The sequence below is a fragment of the Erpetoichthys calabaricus genome, chromosome 11 (genome assembly GCF_900747795.2).
Source record: "Erpetoichthys calabaricus chromosome 11, fErpCal1.3, whole genome shotgun sequence".
NCBI lineage: Eukaryota > Metazoa > Chordata > Cladistia > Polypteriformes > Polypteridae > Erpetoichthys > Erpetoichthys calabaricus.
Genome location: NC_041404.2, coordinates 100,475,800 through 100,494,235, shown reverse-complemented (window position 1 = coordinate 100,494,235; position 18,436 = coordinate 100,475,800). Strand labels below are relative to the sequence as shown.

General features: G+C 39.3%; 1 protein-coding gene across 4 annotated transcripts in view; it reads right to left on the bottom strand.

Annotated features, from left to right (window-relative positions):
* Positions 1 to 18,436, bottom strand: part of tbc1d17 (TBC1 domain family, member 17) — a 258,075-nt gene that overhangs the window by 120,071 nt on the left and 119,568 nt on the right. For all 4 annotated transcript variants that reach the window (XM_028813654.2, XM_051933539.1, XM_051933541.1 and 1 more), the window contains exon 7: positions 10,672 to 10,830. In XM_028813654.2, the coding sequence (XP_028669487.1) occupies positions 10,672 to 10,830 (159 nt within the window). The remainder of the gene's footprint in view (positions 1 to 10,671; positions 10,831 to 18,436) is intronic.

Genomic DNA, 18,436 nt, shown 5'->3' with positions numbered 1-18,436 from the left:
AAATTTATGATACTTGTAAAGGTTACCTTGGTTTTTTTTTTTTTTTATTCAGTTTTATTCTCTCAGTCGCATTCATGATCCCCCCCCACCCCATCTGCCACGCTATAACAGAGGTGAACTCAGATGATGACGACGATTCTACATCAGAGAAAGAATGCACGTCGCACTTTTGCCGTCACTGTACTTTGTATATGTACACGGGAAGCTCTGCAGTCTACTTGGGACACGTGAAGTTTGGATTACCAATCAACAGTTGTTACCGTTGCGCAACCAAAGCGATCGTATCAAAGGGTTGCACCCTAATGTGGGTTCTTTTTCTGCAGTTATATTCTTGATTAGAAGCGCACTTGTTCTGTTATATTTGTACCTTTTGTGAAAAGTGTTTATTTGATATTTGGACTTCAGGCTTTGCACATTAAACACGTCATGTCTACATTTTGTCAATTTTTACTAAAACATGAAAAACATTTCTGTTTTAACGATGTGTTTATATAGATTGTTGTAGACACGGAACACACATGAAATGCATGTGTTCCAAACAACCATATAGTATTTATAAAAGGTATCATTTTGCTTGACTTCTCACTCTATACAACTCTAAGCAACTGACACGCAGGTAAACAAATTTGAGCTAAGAAAACTGTGCGGCAGTTGGGTGGTGTGATAGCAGGATGCTTGCTGCTTATCGACACATTTACAGGACAAAAGACGCTGATGGAGAAGTGCGAAGCGATTTAAGGTGGGACGGATCTACAAGTTTTTTCGTAGGCTCTGGTAATTCTAGTGTTAATGACATGCAAATCAATTTATAACTTTTATGTAATGTGTTTTTCTGGATTTACGGTTGATATTCTGTCTCTCTCCATTAAAATGAAACTACCATAAAAAAATAAAGACTGTTCTTTGTAAGTGAGCAAACTGCAAATTCTGCAGGGGATCAACTAACTAAACTATGAATATATAACGTAAGTAACTTATTACATACTAGCAAAATACCCGCGCTTCGCAGCGGAGAAGTAATGTGTTAAAGAGGTTATGTAAACATTGATATACATATACATATCTACATATACACATATATATATACATATACACATCCACACACACACATATATACATATATACATATACACACACATATCAACATATATATACACATACATATACACACATATATAAATATACATATACACATACATACATAGTGCGTTGTAACACGGGCTGTGATTGTTACATGGGAGGGAGATGACAAATCACAGCTTCCCGCTTTCTAATCGGGCCTGTGATTGGTGCTTTGACGGATGCTCAGATCCCACAGTATTTCCCCTTAGGAGAGGCGTTAGGCAAGTGTAATTGAATAGTGGTGCTGCAAGTTTAGCTTTACACCTGTTTTTAAGGCTTATTGACTGAAAGGGGCTTTCATGAAAAAACTTAGGGCTTTGCTACAGGATACACCCTCCACAAGTTAAGGAAGTAAAAATAAAGGTATATATTTTTGTTTTATTTAAACCTTTTAAGTTTTTATGCAAACGGTATGGTGGCGCAGTGAAAGGTGCCAGTTAGGAGACCCGGGTTCGCTTCCCTGCTTGGAGTTTGAATGTTCTCCCCGTGTCTGTCTGGCTTTCCTCTGGGTACTCTGGTTTCCTCCCACAGTCCAAAGACATGCAGGTTAGGTGCACTTGCGATTCTAAATTGTCCGTGGTGTGTCGGTGTGTGTGGGTGTGTGCTCCCTGCGGTGGGCTGGCACCTTGCCCGGGGTTTGTTTCCTGCCTTGTGCCCTGTGTTGGCAGGGATTGGCTCCTGTATTTAGGATATAGCGGGTTGGATAATGGATGGATGGACATTTGTATGCATAGCCCCATTTGCCCGTTTTCTTTTTTTTTTCTTTCTTCAGTAATATTTCAGCAAACCCGGAGCTTGTCAGTTCAAATCCTGGTACAGACACCACTGTGTGACACCGAGGAAGTCACTTCACCTGCCTGTGCTGCACAAAATAAAAGTAATGTAACAAATTGTACCTCAGATGTTGCAAGTTGCTGGAATAAAGGCATAAGTCAAATAGATAAATATGTATTATACACATAGGAACTATTCATTTATTTTCAGTTAAGTCATCTGCAGCAAACCTTTATAAATGAGGGCTTCTCCTTTTTAGATAGTGCAAAATGTTTCTTCTTCATTGAGGTTTTCTCTTGGACAGCTTTTTTCATTTCATTGAAAATTAAAGCAGCAGCTGCCAAAATATGTAGCTTTCTTATTAATTTTTCAACATTGTGTAAAAAAACTTTATAAAGTAACATAAAAGGTTTAAATACTGGTTATCCTTTTACACTAAAATATTACTAAAGAGATACAAAAAAAGTAAAATGCATATGTTGTTTTTCTTTAAGGAGATTAAATATTACTGAAGAAAGAAAAAAAAAACTAAAACAGCTAAATGGGGCTATGCATACGAACTTAAAAGGTTTAACTAAAACAGAAATATATACCTTTTATTTTTACTTCCTTAACTTGTGGAGGGTGTATCCTGTAGCATAGCCCTAACTTTTTTCGTGAAAGCCCATTTTAGTCAATATGCTGTTTTTCTTTAAGGAGATTAAATATTACTGAAGAAAGAAAAAAAAAAAAAAAACTAAAACAGCCAAATGGGGCTATGCATACGAACTTAAAAGGTTTAAATAAAACAGAAATATATACCTTTTATTTTTACTTCCTTAACTTGTGGATGGTGTATCCTATAGCAAAGCCCTAACTTTTTTCGTGAAAGCCCGTTTCAGTCAATAAGTCTTAAAAAGAGGTGTAAAGATAATGACAATAAGCTACGCAAACCCACCAAGACATGCAATCGTTTAAATCAAGGCACGAGTCGAAAAACATCATCCCATACTATTAATTAACGATTAACACATTTCTATATGTATTGTAAGCATACAATACAACTGATAATAAGTTGCGCTTATTTATCTGGTGTACCGACATTTGTGCACGTTTAACGGCTGAAATCTAATGTGGTTTGTGCCCTTCAGAATGAAAACAGTTTGCATTTACCTTTTTAATAAAAGGCGAGCTTTTAGGCCTGAGAAATCACCCCGTAAATGCACACGTTTAATTGCACATGTGTTAATATGTATGCTTACACAGTATTAAAAGACACTCAACAACGTCATTTACCTTTGTTCCCACGTTTGATAAAAGGCGAGCTTTTAAGCCTGAGAAATCACCCCGTAAATGCACACGTTTAATTGCACATGTGTTAATATGTATGCTTACACAGTATTAAAAGACACTCAACAATTAACGTCATTTACCTTCATTCCCGCGTTTGACTCGTGCTGTAAATCTCTTCCTTGTTTTCAGTTCACGTGATTACGTAGGAGGCATGATGACGCGATACGTGACTCCGCCTCCTCCATTACAGTATATGGACAAAAAACAGGTTCCAGTTATGACCATTACGCGTAGAATTTCGAAATGAAACCTGCCTAACTTTTGTAAGTAAGCTGTAAGGAATGAGCCTGCCAAATTTCAGCCTTCTACCTACACGGGAAGTTGGAGAATTAGTGATGAGTGAGTGAGTCAGTCAGTCAGTGAGGGCTTTGCCTTTTATTAGTATAGATTGTGAGATTTTTGAGACCCCGATAAACCCCCAACCACACTGTGTGCTGACACTCTGTTAATGCAGGCAGGGACTGGTTGTCCACTGCTGGTGCAACTGCAAGCTCGCAGGCTCTCTGCATAACGTGTCTGTCACCCGCTGGTTGATATGGGGAACATTTAAAATTGGCTGCTGACCTGGCCAAATGTGTACTTTCTGTTTCCTCGCTTATGCAGGACGGTTAAATGTTTATTTTTTGATATGAGAAGGGAACGAATGCAGGATGATGTCATCATCCCTGCTTGCTTGATGTACAGTGCATCCGGAAAGCATTCACAGCGCATCACTTTTTCCACATTTTGCAATGTTACAGCCTTATTCCAAAATGGATTAAATTCATTTTTTTCCTAAGAATTCTACACACAACACCCCATAATGACAACGTGAAAAAACGTTTACTTGAGATTTTTGCAAATTTATTAAAAATAAAAAAATTGAGAAAGCACATGTACATAAGTATTCACAGCCTTTGCCATGAAGCTCAAAATTGAGCTCAGGTGCATCCTGTTTCCCCTGATCAACCTTGAGATGTTTCTGCAGCTTAATTGGAGTCCACCTGTGGTAAATTCAGTTGATTGGACATGATTTGGAAAGGCACACACCTGTCTATATAAGGTCCCACAGTTGACAGTTCATGTCAGAGCACAAACTAAGCACGAAGTCAAAGGAATTGTCTGTAGACCTCCAAAATTGTTTGTAGACCTCCGAGAGAGGATTGTCTTGAGGCACAAATCTGGGGAAGGTTACAGAAAAATTTCTGCTGCTTTGAAGGTCCCAAATGAGCACAGTGGCCTCCATCATCCGTAAGTGGAAGAAGTTCAAAACCACCAGGACTCTTCCTAGAGCTGGCTGGCCATCTAAACTGAGCAATCGGGGGAGAAGGGCCTTAGTCAGGGAGGTGACCAAGAACCCGATGGTCACTCTGTCAGAGCTCCAGAGGTCCTCTGTGGAGAGAGGAGAACCTTCCACAAGGACAACCATCACTGCAGCAATCCACCAATCAGGCCTGTATGGTAGAGTGACCAGACGGAAGCCACTCCTTAGTAAAAGGCACATGGCAGCCCACCTGGAGTTTGCCAAAAGGCACCTGAAGGAATCTCAGACCATGAGAAAGAAAATTCTCTGGTCTGATGAGACAAAGATTGAACTCTTTGGTGTGAATGCCAGGGGTCACGTTTGGAGGAACCCAGGCACTGCTCATCACCAGGCCAATACCATCCCTACAGTGAAGCATGGTGGTGGCAGCATCATGCTGTGGGGATGTTTTTCAGCGGCAGGAACTGGGAGACTAGTCAGGATAAAGAGAAAGATGACTGGAGCAATGTACAGAGACATCCTGGATGAAAACCTGCTCCAGAGCACTCTTGACCTCAGACTGGGGCGACGGTTCATCTTTCAGCAGGACAACGACCCTAAGCACACAGCCAAGATATCAAAGGAGTGGCTTCAGGACAACTCTGTGAATGTCCTTGAGTGGCCCAGCCAGAGCCCAGACTTGAATCCGATTGAACATCTCTGGAGAGATCTTAAAATGGCTGTGCACCGACGCTTCCCATCCAACCTGATGGAGTTTGAGAGGTGCTGCAAAGAGGAATGGGCGAAACTGGCCAAGGATAGGTGTGCCAAGCTTGTGGCATCATATTCAAAAAAACTTGAAGCTGTAATTGCTGCCAAAGGTGCATCGACTAAGTATTGAGCAAAGGCTGTGAATACTTATGTACATGTGATTTCTCAGTTTTTTTATTTTTAATAAATTTGCAAAAACCTCAAGTAAACTTTTTTCACGTTGTCATTATGGGGTGTTGTGTGTAGAATTCTGAGGAAAAAAATTAATTTAATCCATTTTGGAATAAGGCTGTAACATAACAAAATGTGGAAAAAGTGATGCGCTGTGAATACTTTCCGGATGCACTGTATGTATTTGAGAGACAGGTACCATTTTAATAAATACTTTAAGGATGTTCTGCCTTGACAACAATAAAGCTGATTTTTTTCTTAGAATCTAGACTCACCTCTTTCTCTCTTCTGCAAGTCTGTGACTCACACATCACAAGTGGTACCAGGAGTGAGGTGTTGGACAGATAGATCCCCAATAGGCACAAAACATTCCTCTTCCACAAGAGCCAGACGAAGCCCTTGCAGGTTCTCCTGCCTTTATCCATCCCAGAGATCTGCTTGTGAAGATGGTCCCCTTGTATGACCCAGAGAGTTTCTTATTCTGTTTTGAACACACGCAGTAACACTGATGCACTGGGACAGGAGAGGCCGGGTGGCCACCTTGGCCCCTTTATGACTTGTTGACTATGACTTCCTGAAGCAGCAAATCCTTCTTTGTACAAGGTGCAAATTGGTCCAGATCACTATATCTGGGGACAGGTGCAAGACTTTAGGATATCTGATCCAAAGGTGGTTCCATGAAAACACCTTCAAGAACATTGTGGAAAAGGCTCACTATTGACACTGTGTTGTCTGGGATAAAGCGACAACCTGTGTTGAGATGATTCGGAGCAATGTCAAATATAAATAAATGTTGTTGTTGAGATATCCAGAAGTGGCAAATTTGCGAAAGGCTAACACCCAGACTGTTGCAAAGACCCTGTCAGAGGTGTTCACTCGTTTTTGTGTTCCATGTCAGATTTTAACTGGCCAAAAAATGCCCTTTACTTCCCGTGTCATGAAACAGCTATGGAGAGCCTTGCAGTAAAAACAATGGAGAACCACTGTTTATCATCCTCAGACGAATGGCCTGACTGAACAATTTAAAAAAACTTTTAAGAAAATGATTCCGCGGGTGGCTCATGACGACCCAACTTACTGGGACACAGTGTTGCCCTTTCTCCTATTCACAGTTTGGGAATCTCCTGAGGCATCTACCGGCTTAAGTTCATTTGAATTATTATTTGACAGGTAGCCACAAGGAGCTATCACTGTAGAGCATCAGCAATGTGAAGAGGAAGCCAACAAATGTAATTGTGATATGATAGAACAAGTAAACTTTGTTAATTCAAAAGGGGCAACTGAGTTCTGGTTTTGATCCCGTCTAACCCACAAGTTTTGGTAGTGAAGGAACATGTGAGACCTGTGAACTATAAAATTAGGATTCCCAGGTAATGCAAGCCCATGCAAATCCTACATGTTAATCTTTTGAAGGAGTGACACAACCCGAATGAGGTGTTAGCCCCTGCCACGGCAGTCACTCAGACTGAGGTTGCTATTGGCAATGATTTGACAGACACTCAGAAGGCCGAGTCATTATCCCTGATCAGAAGGAAACCTGATGTCTTTTCATCTGTACCTGGGTAGACAGAAATTGCTGAACACAAGACTGTGACTAAACCTGATGTTAAGATGCAGCTGCACCCGTACCGTATTCCAAAAGCACTGAGGGCTGTAATATGCAAGTAGGTGAAGCAGATGCTGGAATTAAGTGTGATTCGCCACATTAAAAACGAATGGTGCTGTCCAGTTGTTCTATTTCCAAAACTGGATGGCTACGTTTGGTTTTGTATAGGTTTGACGTTTTAATAAGAGTTCCAAATTTGATGTGTACCCAATGCCAAGTATTGATAACTTACTGGAGAGGCTCAGGCAAGCCTCGTATATTTCCACCTCAGCAATCACAAAGAGGTACTGGCAGGTGCCACTGGAGGAATCCAGTTGCGAGAATACTACGTTCACCACCCTGGACGGGTTGCTCGAATTCACCAGACTCCCATTTGGTCTCCATGGAACCCCACTGACTTTCAGCAGATGATGGATCATGTTCTGCGACCCTATTCTGTGTAGGCCAGAGCGTATCTCGATGATGTAGTAATTTTCAGGAATGATCAGCAATCACATCTTGAATGCCTGCAGGTAGTGCTTAACAGTTTGAGGCTGGCTGTGTTGACGGATAACCTCAAGTGTAAACTGGGGATGTCGGAAACACATTTTTGAGATACTCTATTGGGAATGGTTTGATTAAACATCAGTTGGACAAGGTGGGTGAAGTGCTTGCGTATCCACATCCAGAAACGCAGAAGTAGGTTTGTGTTTTCTTCAGACTCACTGGTTATTACCAGAGGGTCATTCCTCTCACTGAATGATGATTGAGAAAAGTCCTTCTCTGACTTACAAGTTCGCTTGGTCTTCTTTCCCATTTGTGTAATCTGGATTTTTCTAACAAGTTCATTCTATAGACAGACCCAAGTGCGTTTGGTCTGAGGGCTGTACTTCCTCAGCGTTTTGATGGGGAGATTTATCCCATCATGTTTCTGAGCAGGAATTTGCTTCCCAGGGTGCATAACTACTCAACCATTTAGAAAGAATGTCTGGCTATCAAATAGGCGGTGGAGGCACTCTACTACTTGTTAGGTAGACAGTTTACCCTGGTGACTGATCATGCTCTGCTCCAGTGTTTTTACAGACAGAATGATATGAATACCTTACTCACTAGGTAGTTTATTAACTTGCATCCACTTAATTTTGATGTTCACCATCGTCCCAGTTCGGTCCACGTCAATGCTAACATTTTCTTGTGTCTGGCCAAGCGTGGCTTAGAATGTCACTTCATTTACACTGGTGTGAAAACAGCTGACTGTGGGAGTTGTCAGATTTTTGAGGCCCCCGATTAACACTAGAATTACCAGAGCCTACGAAAAAACTCGTAAATCCGTCCCACCTTAAATCGCGTCTTAGATCTGTTTGCACCTCTCCGCCAGAGTCCTTTGTCATCTAAATGTGCTGATAAACAAAAGCTACTAGCAGCCAGCTATTCCATCCCCCCACCAACTTAGAACGAATTTCTCCTAGCTCATGGCTTGCCTTGATTTGATTTTCTGGGATTGAAGTGGAGTTTTAGAGTGGAAATAATATAGTGTTATTTGGAATACACGCATTTCATGTGTGTTCCGTTTCTATAGTAGTCTGTGCAAGCACATTTTTAAAACAGAAACGTTTTTCATATTCTAATAGTAAATGACAAAATGTAGGCATAAACTATATAACGTATGAAGCCTGAAGTCCATATATCAAAGAAACACTTTCACAAAAGGTACAAATAAGAGAACACGTGCGCTTTTATTCGAAAATATAACTGCACAAAAAAAAAAGCCGCGTTAGCATGCCACATTGACATTCTTACTACAACCGCCGCGGTGGCGTAATGGTATCAGCTCCTGACTGGGGAATCAGAGGGTGGCGAGTTCGATCCCGCACGGCTCCACTTCGAGAAATGAACTGCTCTTATTCTTACAATTTTAGAACAACATAAATTTGATTTCAGTCTGTAACAGCCGGTGTAACTTATGATACTGGTAAAGGTTAGCTTTTTTTTTTTTTTTAATTCACTTTTCATTCTCGCAGTCGCATTCAGAATCAATCCATACAACCCCATCTGACATAAAGACGCGCTATAGGTCTTCAGTGTACCACGATGCATACTACCGCCCCCCCCCAAAAGGGTTCTGACACACAAACGCTGGCGAAGCTGCCTTCTTCGTATCTCACCGTCACTTGAAATCAGCAGTTCTTAGCTGCTTATCAATCCATACAACCCTATCTGACACAGCTGTTTTCACATAAATAAAAGTGTACTTTTATTCAAGACTATAACCGAAGAATAAAGAAAGCAAGTTACAGTTGGTGGTTGATACGACAGCTTGCGTGGTGCAATGCTAAGAACTGCTGATTTCAAGTGACGGTGAGATACGAAGAAGGCAGCTTCGCCAGCATTTGTGTGTCAGAACCCTTTTGGGGGGGGGGGGGGGGGGGGCGGGTAGTATGCATCGTGGTACACTGCAGACCTATAGCGCGTCTTTATGTCAGATGGGGTTGTATGGATTGATTCTGAATGCGACTGCGAGAATGAAAAGTGAATTAAAAAAAAAAAAACAAGCTAACCTTTACCAGTATCATAAGTTACACCGGCTGTTACAGACTGAAATCAAATTTATGTTGTTATTCTAAAATTGTAAGAATAAGAGCAGTTCATTTCTCGAAGTGGAGCCGTGCGGGATCGAACTCGCCACCCTCTGATTCCCCAGTCAGGAGCTGATACCATTACGCCACCGCGGCGGTTGTAGTAAGAATGTCAATGTGGCATGCTAATGCGGCTTTTTTTTTTGTGCAGTTATATTTTTGAAGAAAAGCGCACGTGTTCTCTTATTTGTACCTTTTGTGAAAGTGTTTCTTTGATATATGGACTTCAGGCTTCATACGTTATATAGTTTATGCCTACATTTTGTCATTTACTATTAGAATATGAAAAACGTTTCTGTTTTAAAAATGTGTTTGCACATACTACTGAACGGAACGGAACACACATGAAATGCGTGTATTCCAAATAACACTACTGTATATTATTTCCACTCTAAAACTCCACTTCAATCCCAGATAATCAAATCAAGGCAAGCCATGAGCTAGGAGAAAGTCGTTCTAAGTCGGTGGGGGGATGGAATAGCTGGCTGCTAGTAGCTTGTGTTTATCAGCACATTTAGATGACAAAGGACTCTAGCGGAGAGGTGCAAACGGATTTAAGACGCTATTTAAGGTGGGATGGATTTACGAGTTTTTTCGTAGGCTCTGGTAATTCTAGTGTTAACCCCCAACAGCACTGTGAGCTAACACAGGCAGGGACTGGTTGTCTGCTGCCTATGGAACTGTAAGCTTGCAGGCTTCCTGCATAATGCATCTGTTGCCCACTGGTTGATGTGGGGAACATTTAAAACCAGTTGCTGACCTGGCAGCGTGTGTACTTTCTGTTTCATCGCTTGTGCACAAAGGCTATCTGCTTTTTTGATCTAAGAAGGAAATGAATGCAGGAAGACATCATTGTCCCTGCTTGCATGCTGTGTGTGCTTAAGTGACAGCTCCCACTTTTATAAATACTTTGAGGATGTTCCTGTCTTGACAACAATAAAGCTGATTATTTTCTTGGAACCTGGACTCGCCTCCTTCTCTCTTGTGCAAGTCTGTGATCAAAACATCACAACATATAGAAAGAAAAAAAAAAACAAAGAAAATGCTATTGTACTTACACAGGTAATAAGTTCAAATCCTGGTTCATCATCAGATCCCACAAAACCAATTCCAGGGCGTCCCAATCTAGAATCAGGTTGTCGCAAGGCTCCCCGAAAGAAATTAGTCACTTTGGAAAACCCACTAAAAGTGGTGGTGTAAGGGTCCTGTATAAAACGCTTTAGGACAGAGAATCAAATTCTAAAGTAAAAATATACAACTTTATCTCTTATACCAAAATAAAAAATAGCAATACAAGGAACAATACAAGGTCATGCAGATGTTGTCAATTATGTCAGCTTTTTCGTGTTACACAGTTACAATCAGAAATATTCAACCCCCACAAATACTGTATTTACCAATGGAAGTTTTTTCAAACAGCTACATTTTGCTTTGGATTACTTCTTTATCAGTTGAGTTACACGTAAAATCAACAAAGAAAATGTATGATGTAATATTTGTGAGTACCAGGATATTTTATTAATATAGCCATGTCAGAATTATTCAACCCTTATATAATGCTGTTTTTAAAACCTTCTGCTAGTTTGTATGTCCTAAACAAGAGCTAAAACATAATCCTTAACTATTTCAGGGCCGATGTAGACTTTTGTCAAAAGGAGAGGTTAATGGTGGTAATCAACTATAAATGTTGACAAAAACCCACTGTTATGTTTTAGTTGGACTCTCTTTCCTAGAAGGAAAGTTAACTTCATTGGTTGGACCAAGATTCCCTGCGCACTCGTAAGTAGTGAAGAGCAAAGAATGGCAAAAATGGGATTGACATCTGGCGAGAAGTCGAAGTGAATGCGTAAAGACCAATACTCTGTGGATGACGTTGTGCATATTATCACTGAACTCGACTGTGACTTGTCGGACTTCGATTTTGATACAAGTGATTAAAAATGAATTTGAGATACCAGAATTAACTGACTGATCTCCAGCTAAACAGGTTTGTGTAGCCGACATGCCTATGGCAACGCTTGCCTGGGAGGACAAGAGGTATACACCAGATCAGGGGTGCCCAATGCGTTGATCGCGATCGACTGGTAGATTGGAAAAGTAGTGCAGGTAGATCGCGTTGCATTAAAAAAAAAATTTTTTTTTAAACTTTAGTCTATCATATATCCTCCCTATGGCATTTGCCACTTGATTGACATACAGGGCAGCCAGTCTGAGATCTCTTTTCTTCTAACACACTGGTCATCCCACACACGCGATCAAACGCGTGAGCTACTGCAAAACTCCGGCTGTGATCTAGTTAGCTTTCCAATTTATATCGACTAAAGAAGGGATTTAAAAAAAAAAATTGTTTGGGGAGGGTATGGGCTAGATGTGGAATTGGAAGAGGATTTTTGTTCTCACAATGTCACAATCGGAGTGCGTTTGTCTGATCTGTCAATCTATCATTGCTATTCCAAAGAAGGAAAATGTGGAAAGGCACTTTCGAACTGTTCATAAAAACTACGAAACTGACTTCCTTCCGAAAAGCGATCTGAGAAAGAGAAAGGAGAGGGAACTAAAATCACAGTTAATCAGACAGCCATCATTTTTCACTCGGCTCAATTCAAAAGCAAAGGCAGACACCCCGAAGCATCGTTCCGGGTGAGACACTCGATCATTAAGCATAAGAAGTCCTTCCAAGATGGAGAGATAATAAAAGAGGCCTTCGTTGAGACAGATGGCTAGGGAGAAATTCCTGCTGAGATTTCAAGACCCCTGGCCGGAGAAAAAGAAGTTTCTCCTTGTCATTAAACAGGCAGAATACAAGCAACTTAATAACGATTAATGGCCGCTAGACTTGGCTTTTTTTTTCCGATCTGACCAACAAGTTGAATGAGCTTAATTTACAGCTGCAAGGAAAGGAGAACTCCGTGGTCAATATGATTAGCTCAGTTAATGCTTTCAAAGGAAAAATGTAACATCTGTCCTCAAAGCTGCAGAGTCTTGATTTGGGGAACATCCAAAACCTTGCGTCAGAGTTGGAGATGCAATGGAAGGGGTGTGCGCAACTTGACAGCATATGCTACACAGAGCAGATTGAAAATTGCCTGTCAGACTTTGACAGTCGGTTTCAAGACTCAGCTTTACTTGAGCCAATTGCTACACTTAAGTGCTACCCATTAAGGGAAGACGTTGAGGGTGATTCACCCACATCAAAAATTGCAGCACTATTTCAACTAAAACTCCTCTACAGTGGAGGATGAGATTTTGACACTACAGGATGACATTCAGCTGAAGTCTGGGGCTCTTGGATAGTTTTGGAACTTACTCACAGAGGAAAAGTACCCAAACCTGAGGAAATGTGCTACCTCTTTGACTGCATTATTTGGCTATACTTATTTATGCGAGTCAGTCTTTTCCCATATGAGGATTATTAAATCCAAATAGTGTGGTGACCATTAATAAATGTACTGAATTGTTATTGTGCCATAAAGGATATTCAGTTATGCAAGGTACGACAACATATATTTTATGAATAAAGTATACTCAGTATATATATCAGTATATATATATATATATATATATATATATATATATATATATATATATATATATATATATATATATATATATATATATATATATACACACAGTGGTACCTCGGTATAAGTCTGCTTTAGAATAAGTCCAACTTGGTATAAGTCCTGTTTGGACGCGAAACATTTTGCTTGGTATACAACCTTTGTTTAGAATACAACTCGCGTGCTAGAACACTGTGTGCTACCCTTGTTTACCTCTCTCGAGGCAAAGCCAAGACTGCCTGTGGTATAGCGGGTATGCGGCTTCAAAAAATGGGCCAGGTTTTAAATCAGTATAGCAGTGTCGTTCTCCGTGGGCGCGATTGCACGATCGCGGGGAGTTAATGAGGTAGTTGGAGCGAGTTGCACCTGCACGTGTGGGTACGATCTTTCTCAATTGCTTCATTGGCTTCCTGCATCATCTGATTAATGCGCTGCACCCACGGAGGATGTATTTATACGGGTCGGCACCAGGAACGGAGGGGGATAGATGGATCGAGGAAAAGAGGAAGATAAAGGAGGTTAAAACACGGGAAAGAGCAGTCTTAGCAGGCACTCGACTCTTCTCAGCAAGGTAAAGTGAGGTTAAATTTTCATTTATTTCATCTAATTGCTTTTGTATTTATGTATTTTAGTTTTAAGCAGTGTTTAAATTATTTTATACAAACCCATCAATGTAGAATATGTCAATAACAATAGGATTTTTTTTCATGGGAACGGATTAATCATTTTCCCTTTATTTCTTATGGGAAAAATTCATTTGGTATAAGTCCTGTTTGGTTTAAGTCCAAGGATTAAGGACGTATACCAAGGTACCACTGTGTATATACATTATATATATATACACTAGCAAAATACCCGCGCTTCGCAGCGGAGAAGTAGTGTGTTAAACATATGTAAACATATATATACATATACTGTACATATAAACATATATATACATATCTACATATACATATATATACATATACAAATTTACACATCTACATACAGTAATCCCTCGCTATATCGCGCTTCGCCTTTCGCGGCTTCACTCCATCGCGGATTTTATATGTAAGCATATTTAAATATATATCGCGGATTTTTCGCTGCTTCGCGGGTTTCTGAGGACAATGGGTCTTTTAATTTCTGGTACATGCTTCCTCAGTTGGTTTGCCCAGTTGATTTCATACAAGGGACGCTATTGGCAGATGGCTGAGAAGCTACCCGGCTTACTTTTCTCTGTCTCTTGTGCTGACTTTCTCTGATCCTGACGTAGGGGGATTGAGCAGGGGGGCTGTTCTCACACCTAGACGATACGGACGCTCGTCTAAAAATGCTGAAAGATTATCTTCACGTTGCTATCTTTTGTGCAGCTGCTTACTGAAACGACATGCTGAACGGTGCTTCGCATACTTAAAAGCACGAAGGGCACGTATTGATTTTTTTATCTGTCTCTCTCTCTCTGCTCCTGATGGAGGGGGTGTGAGCTGCCGCCTTCAACAGCTTTGTGCCGCGGTGCTTAAAAGCAAACAGCCCTATTGATTTGTTTGCTCCTATGAAAAGGAAGATATGTTTGCATTCTTTTAATTGTGAGACTGAACTGTCATCTCTGTCTTGTCATGGAGCACAGTTTAAACTGTTGAAAAAGAGACAAATGTTTGTTTGCAGTGTTTGAATAACGTTCCTGTCTCTCTACAACCTCCTGTGTTTCTGCGCAAATCTGTGACCCAAGCATGACAATCTAAAAATAACCATATAAACATATGGTTTCTACTTTACTTCGCGGATTTTCTTATTTCGTGGGTGGCTCTGGAACGCAACCCCCGCGATGGAGGAGGGATTACTGTATATACACATATATAAACATATGCACATTATATATATATATATATATATATATATATATAAATAAATAAATATAGACATACATATATACATACATACATACATTCACATATTATATATACACATATCTACTTATATATATATATATATATATATATATATATTCACGGCATTCGTAGTCTGAATCACAATCTGATTGTATGGGTGGTTACCTAGCAGGTAACGCTTATGGTTGGCCAGCAAGTCAGCTAACATCAGCCACGGTGCCTTCAGTTGTGAGAAGCAGATCACAGAATGGTTGAAAATAGTTTACTGTCAAATAATGCAAAGAGTGCGCGACACGTGTTTCGCCCTAATTCTTGGCTCATCAGGCATACACTCTCACAGCACTCCCTTACGGGAATCGAACCTCGGACGTCAGCGCTAGAGGCGAAGCCCCTAACATTGCGCCATGGCGTGTATATCGTTTATTTGACAGCATGTAGATCGGGGTAATTACATTCACGGCATTCGTAATCTGAATCACAATCTGATTGTATGGGTGGTTACCTACCAGGTAACGCTTATGGTTGGCCAGCAAGTCAGCTAACATCAGCCACGATGCCTTCAGTTGTGAGAAGCAGATCATAGAATGGTTGAAAATAGTTTACTGTCAAATAATGCAAAGAGTACGCGACACGTGTTTCACCCTAATTCTTGGCTCATCAGGCGTACACACTCACTGCACTCCCTGATGGGAATCGAACCTCGGACGTCAGCGCTAGAGGGGCTTCGCAGCGTTGAAGTATTGCTTTTAAATTTTAATTAAGAACAAAAGAAAACCTTTGAGGGAAAATATACCAATAACAATTTGTTAAGGATCTGTTTTTTTGTGAAGCTGCCTTTACACAGCCTGTCCGCTGTTTTATAAACGAACGCCATATAAGGCCGTCCTTTCTCCTTCACAGTCGGTTCACTTGATCACGTGGGAGGCGTGATAGACGCAATACGCAACCCCGCCTCCCACGGCCAGCGAGCTGCAGTCCATTACAGTATATGGACAAAAAAGAGTTTCCAGTTATGACCGTTACTCTTTGAATTTCGAAATGAAAACTGCCTAACTTTTGTGAGTAAGCTGTAAGGAATGAGCCTGCCAAAGTTCAGCCTTCCACCTACACGGGAAGTTGGAGAATTAGTGATGAGTGAGTGAGGGCTTTGCCTTTTGTAAGTATAGATTATATATATATATATATATATATATATATATATATATATATATATATATATATATATATACTAGCAAAATACCCGCGCTTCGCAGCGGAGAAGTAGTGTGTTAAAGAGGTTATGTAAACATATATATACATAAACATACTGTATATACATAAATATATACATATACACATCCACATATATATACATATATCAACATATATATACACATACACACATAATATATATATATATATATATATACTATACTATATATATATATACTACATACATATATATATATATATATATATATATTAATATATATATATATATATACACATACAATATATATATATATATATATATATACACATACAATATATATATATACTATATATACACATACATATACTATATATATATATATATACACATACATATATATATGTATACTATATATATATATATATATACACATACATATACTATATATATATATATATATATATATATATAATATATACACATAATATATATAATATATATATATAATATATATATACTATATTATATATATATACACACACACATGCAGACACATATACATATATATACATATACATATTTGTATATCTACATATATATACACATATATACATATATATACATATACATATTTGTATATCTACATATATATAAACATATATACATATATATACATATTTGTATATCTACATACATACACATATATCTATCTATATATATATATATATATATATACACACATATATATATATATATATTTTTATATATAGCTGATTAGCCAGTGGATTCGCTCAGTGAGTGCAAGAGAAAAAAATTAAATGTATGTATAAAATAAGTTAAATTGCCAAATTTATTTTTCCACAAATAAAGAGCACTTACAATAACATAGAAATCAATATAAACAACATTAACATCATTATCATATGAGAATATGAAGTAATATATAAGAAGCACATTGCATATAAATATAAATTATTAAACAGTAAAATGTTCTTCTATAATACGCTACCGTGGCTATTCGTTTGTCTGTCCAGGATTTTAAATCAGCTGTAGCTCGGAAAAAGTTTCACCTATTGACTTGAAATTTGGTACACATATACTACGTCATGTCTACTATTCGCTTTCCCACCCATATCAACACATATATATATATATATATATACACATACATATACACACACATACACATACACATATATACATATACATACATAGTGTGTTGCAGCACGGGCTGTGATTGTTACATGGGAGGGAGACGATAAATCACAGCTTCCCGCTTTCTAATCGGGGCTTGTGATTGCTGCTTTGACGGATGTCCAGATCCCACAGTATTTCCCCTTAGGAGAGGCGTTAGGCAAGTGTAATTGAATAGCGGTGCTGCAAGTTATTACTCTTTTTATCTTTATTTTATTTTATTGTAGAATCAACTCACAGCTGCGCGCGCCAGTGCGTCCGTGGCGGATGCGTATGGCTGCCGTTTTCATTCTCTACCACCTTCGCTAATCATTCTTGAGGCAGATTGAAGATTTAAGTGCCAGCTTAACTGAAAAATTAAAGAAAACATACTAATTTTTAAAAAAAATCAGTTTTAACGGGGAAAGATGCCGACGAAAGAAGAGAAGCAGCGGGACGCTAGGGTGAAGAGCTGCTCATTAAGCAGCAAGCGCATCAACCTCTGAGCAAACAAATGGTAAACATACAGAGAAAGAGGATAAATAACATGAATGGTCATGTCAAGTGTATTCACTCCACGTTATCGTGGAGTGCGCTGTTACTGGTATTTTGATAAAAGAATCTGAACAACATATAAGAAGCGTATAAATTCTTAAACAGTAAAACATTAACATTTAAGAAGTAAAGATACATTGAGTACTACTGTAGTGCTTTCGGGTATAGTACATTTTTTGTTTGCCCATTACATGCATAAATGTATACATTTTTTGGTGTACCTACCCGAGAACACGTGACATGACCCGGCAGTTAAAAATTTATCGCTCCAGCAATTTTAACTCTGTTACAAAGTCATCTAATATGGTATTGCAAACGGCAGCGGGAGCGTTTCTATAAAGTCAATTTAAACTTACGGTTTACACCGTGCTTTGAAGATGCATAGTATGCGACACATGTTTCGCCGTAATTGTGGGCTCATCAGGCGTACACACTCACTGCACTCCCTTACTGGAATCAATCCTCGGACGTC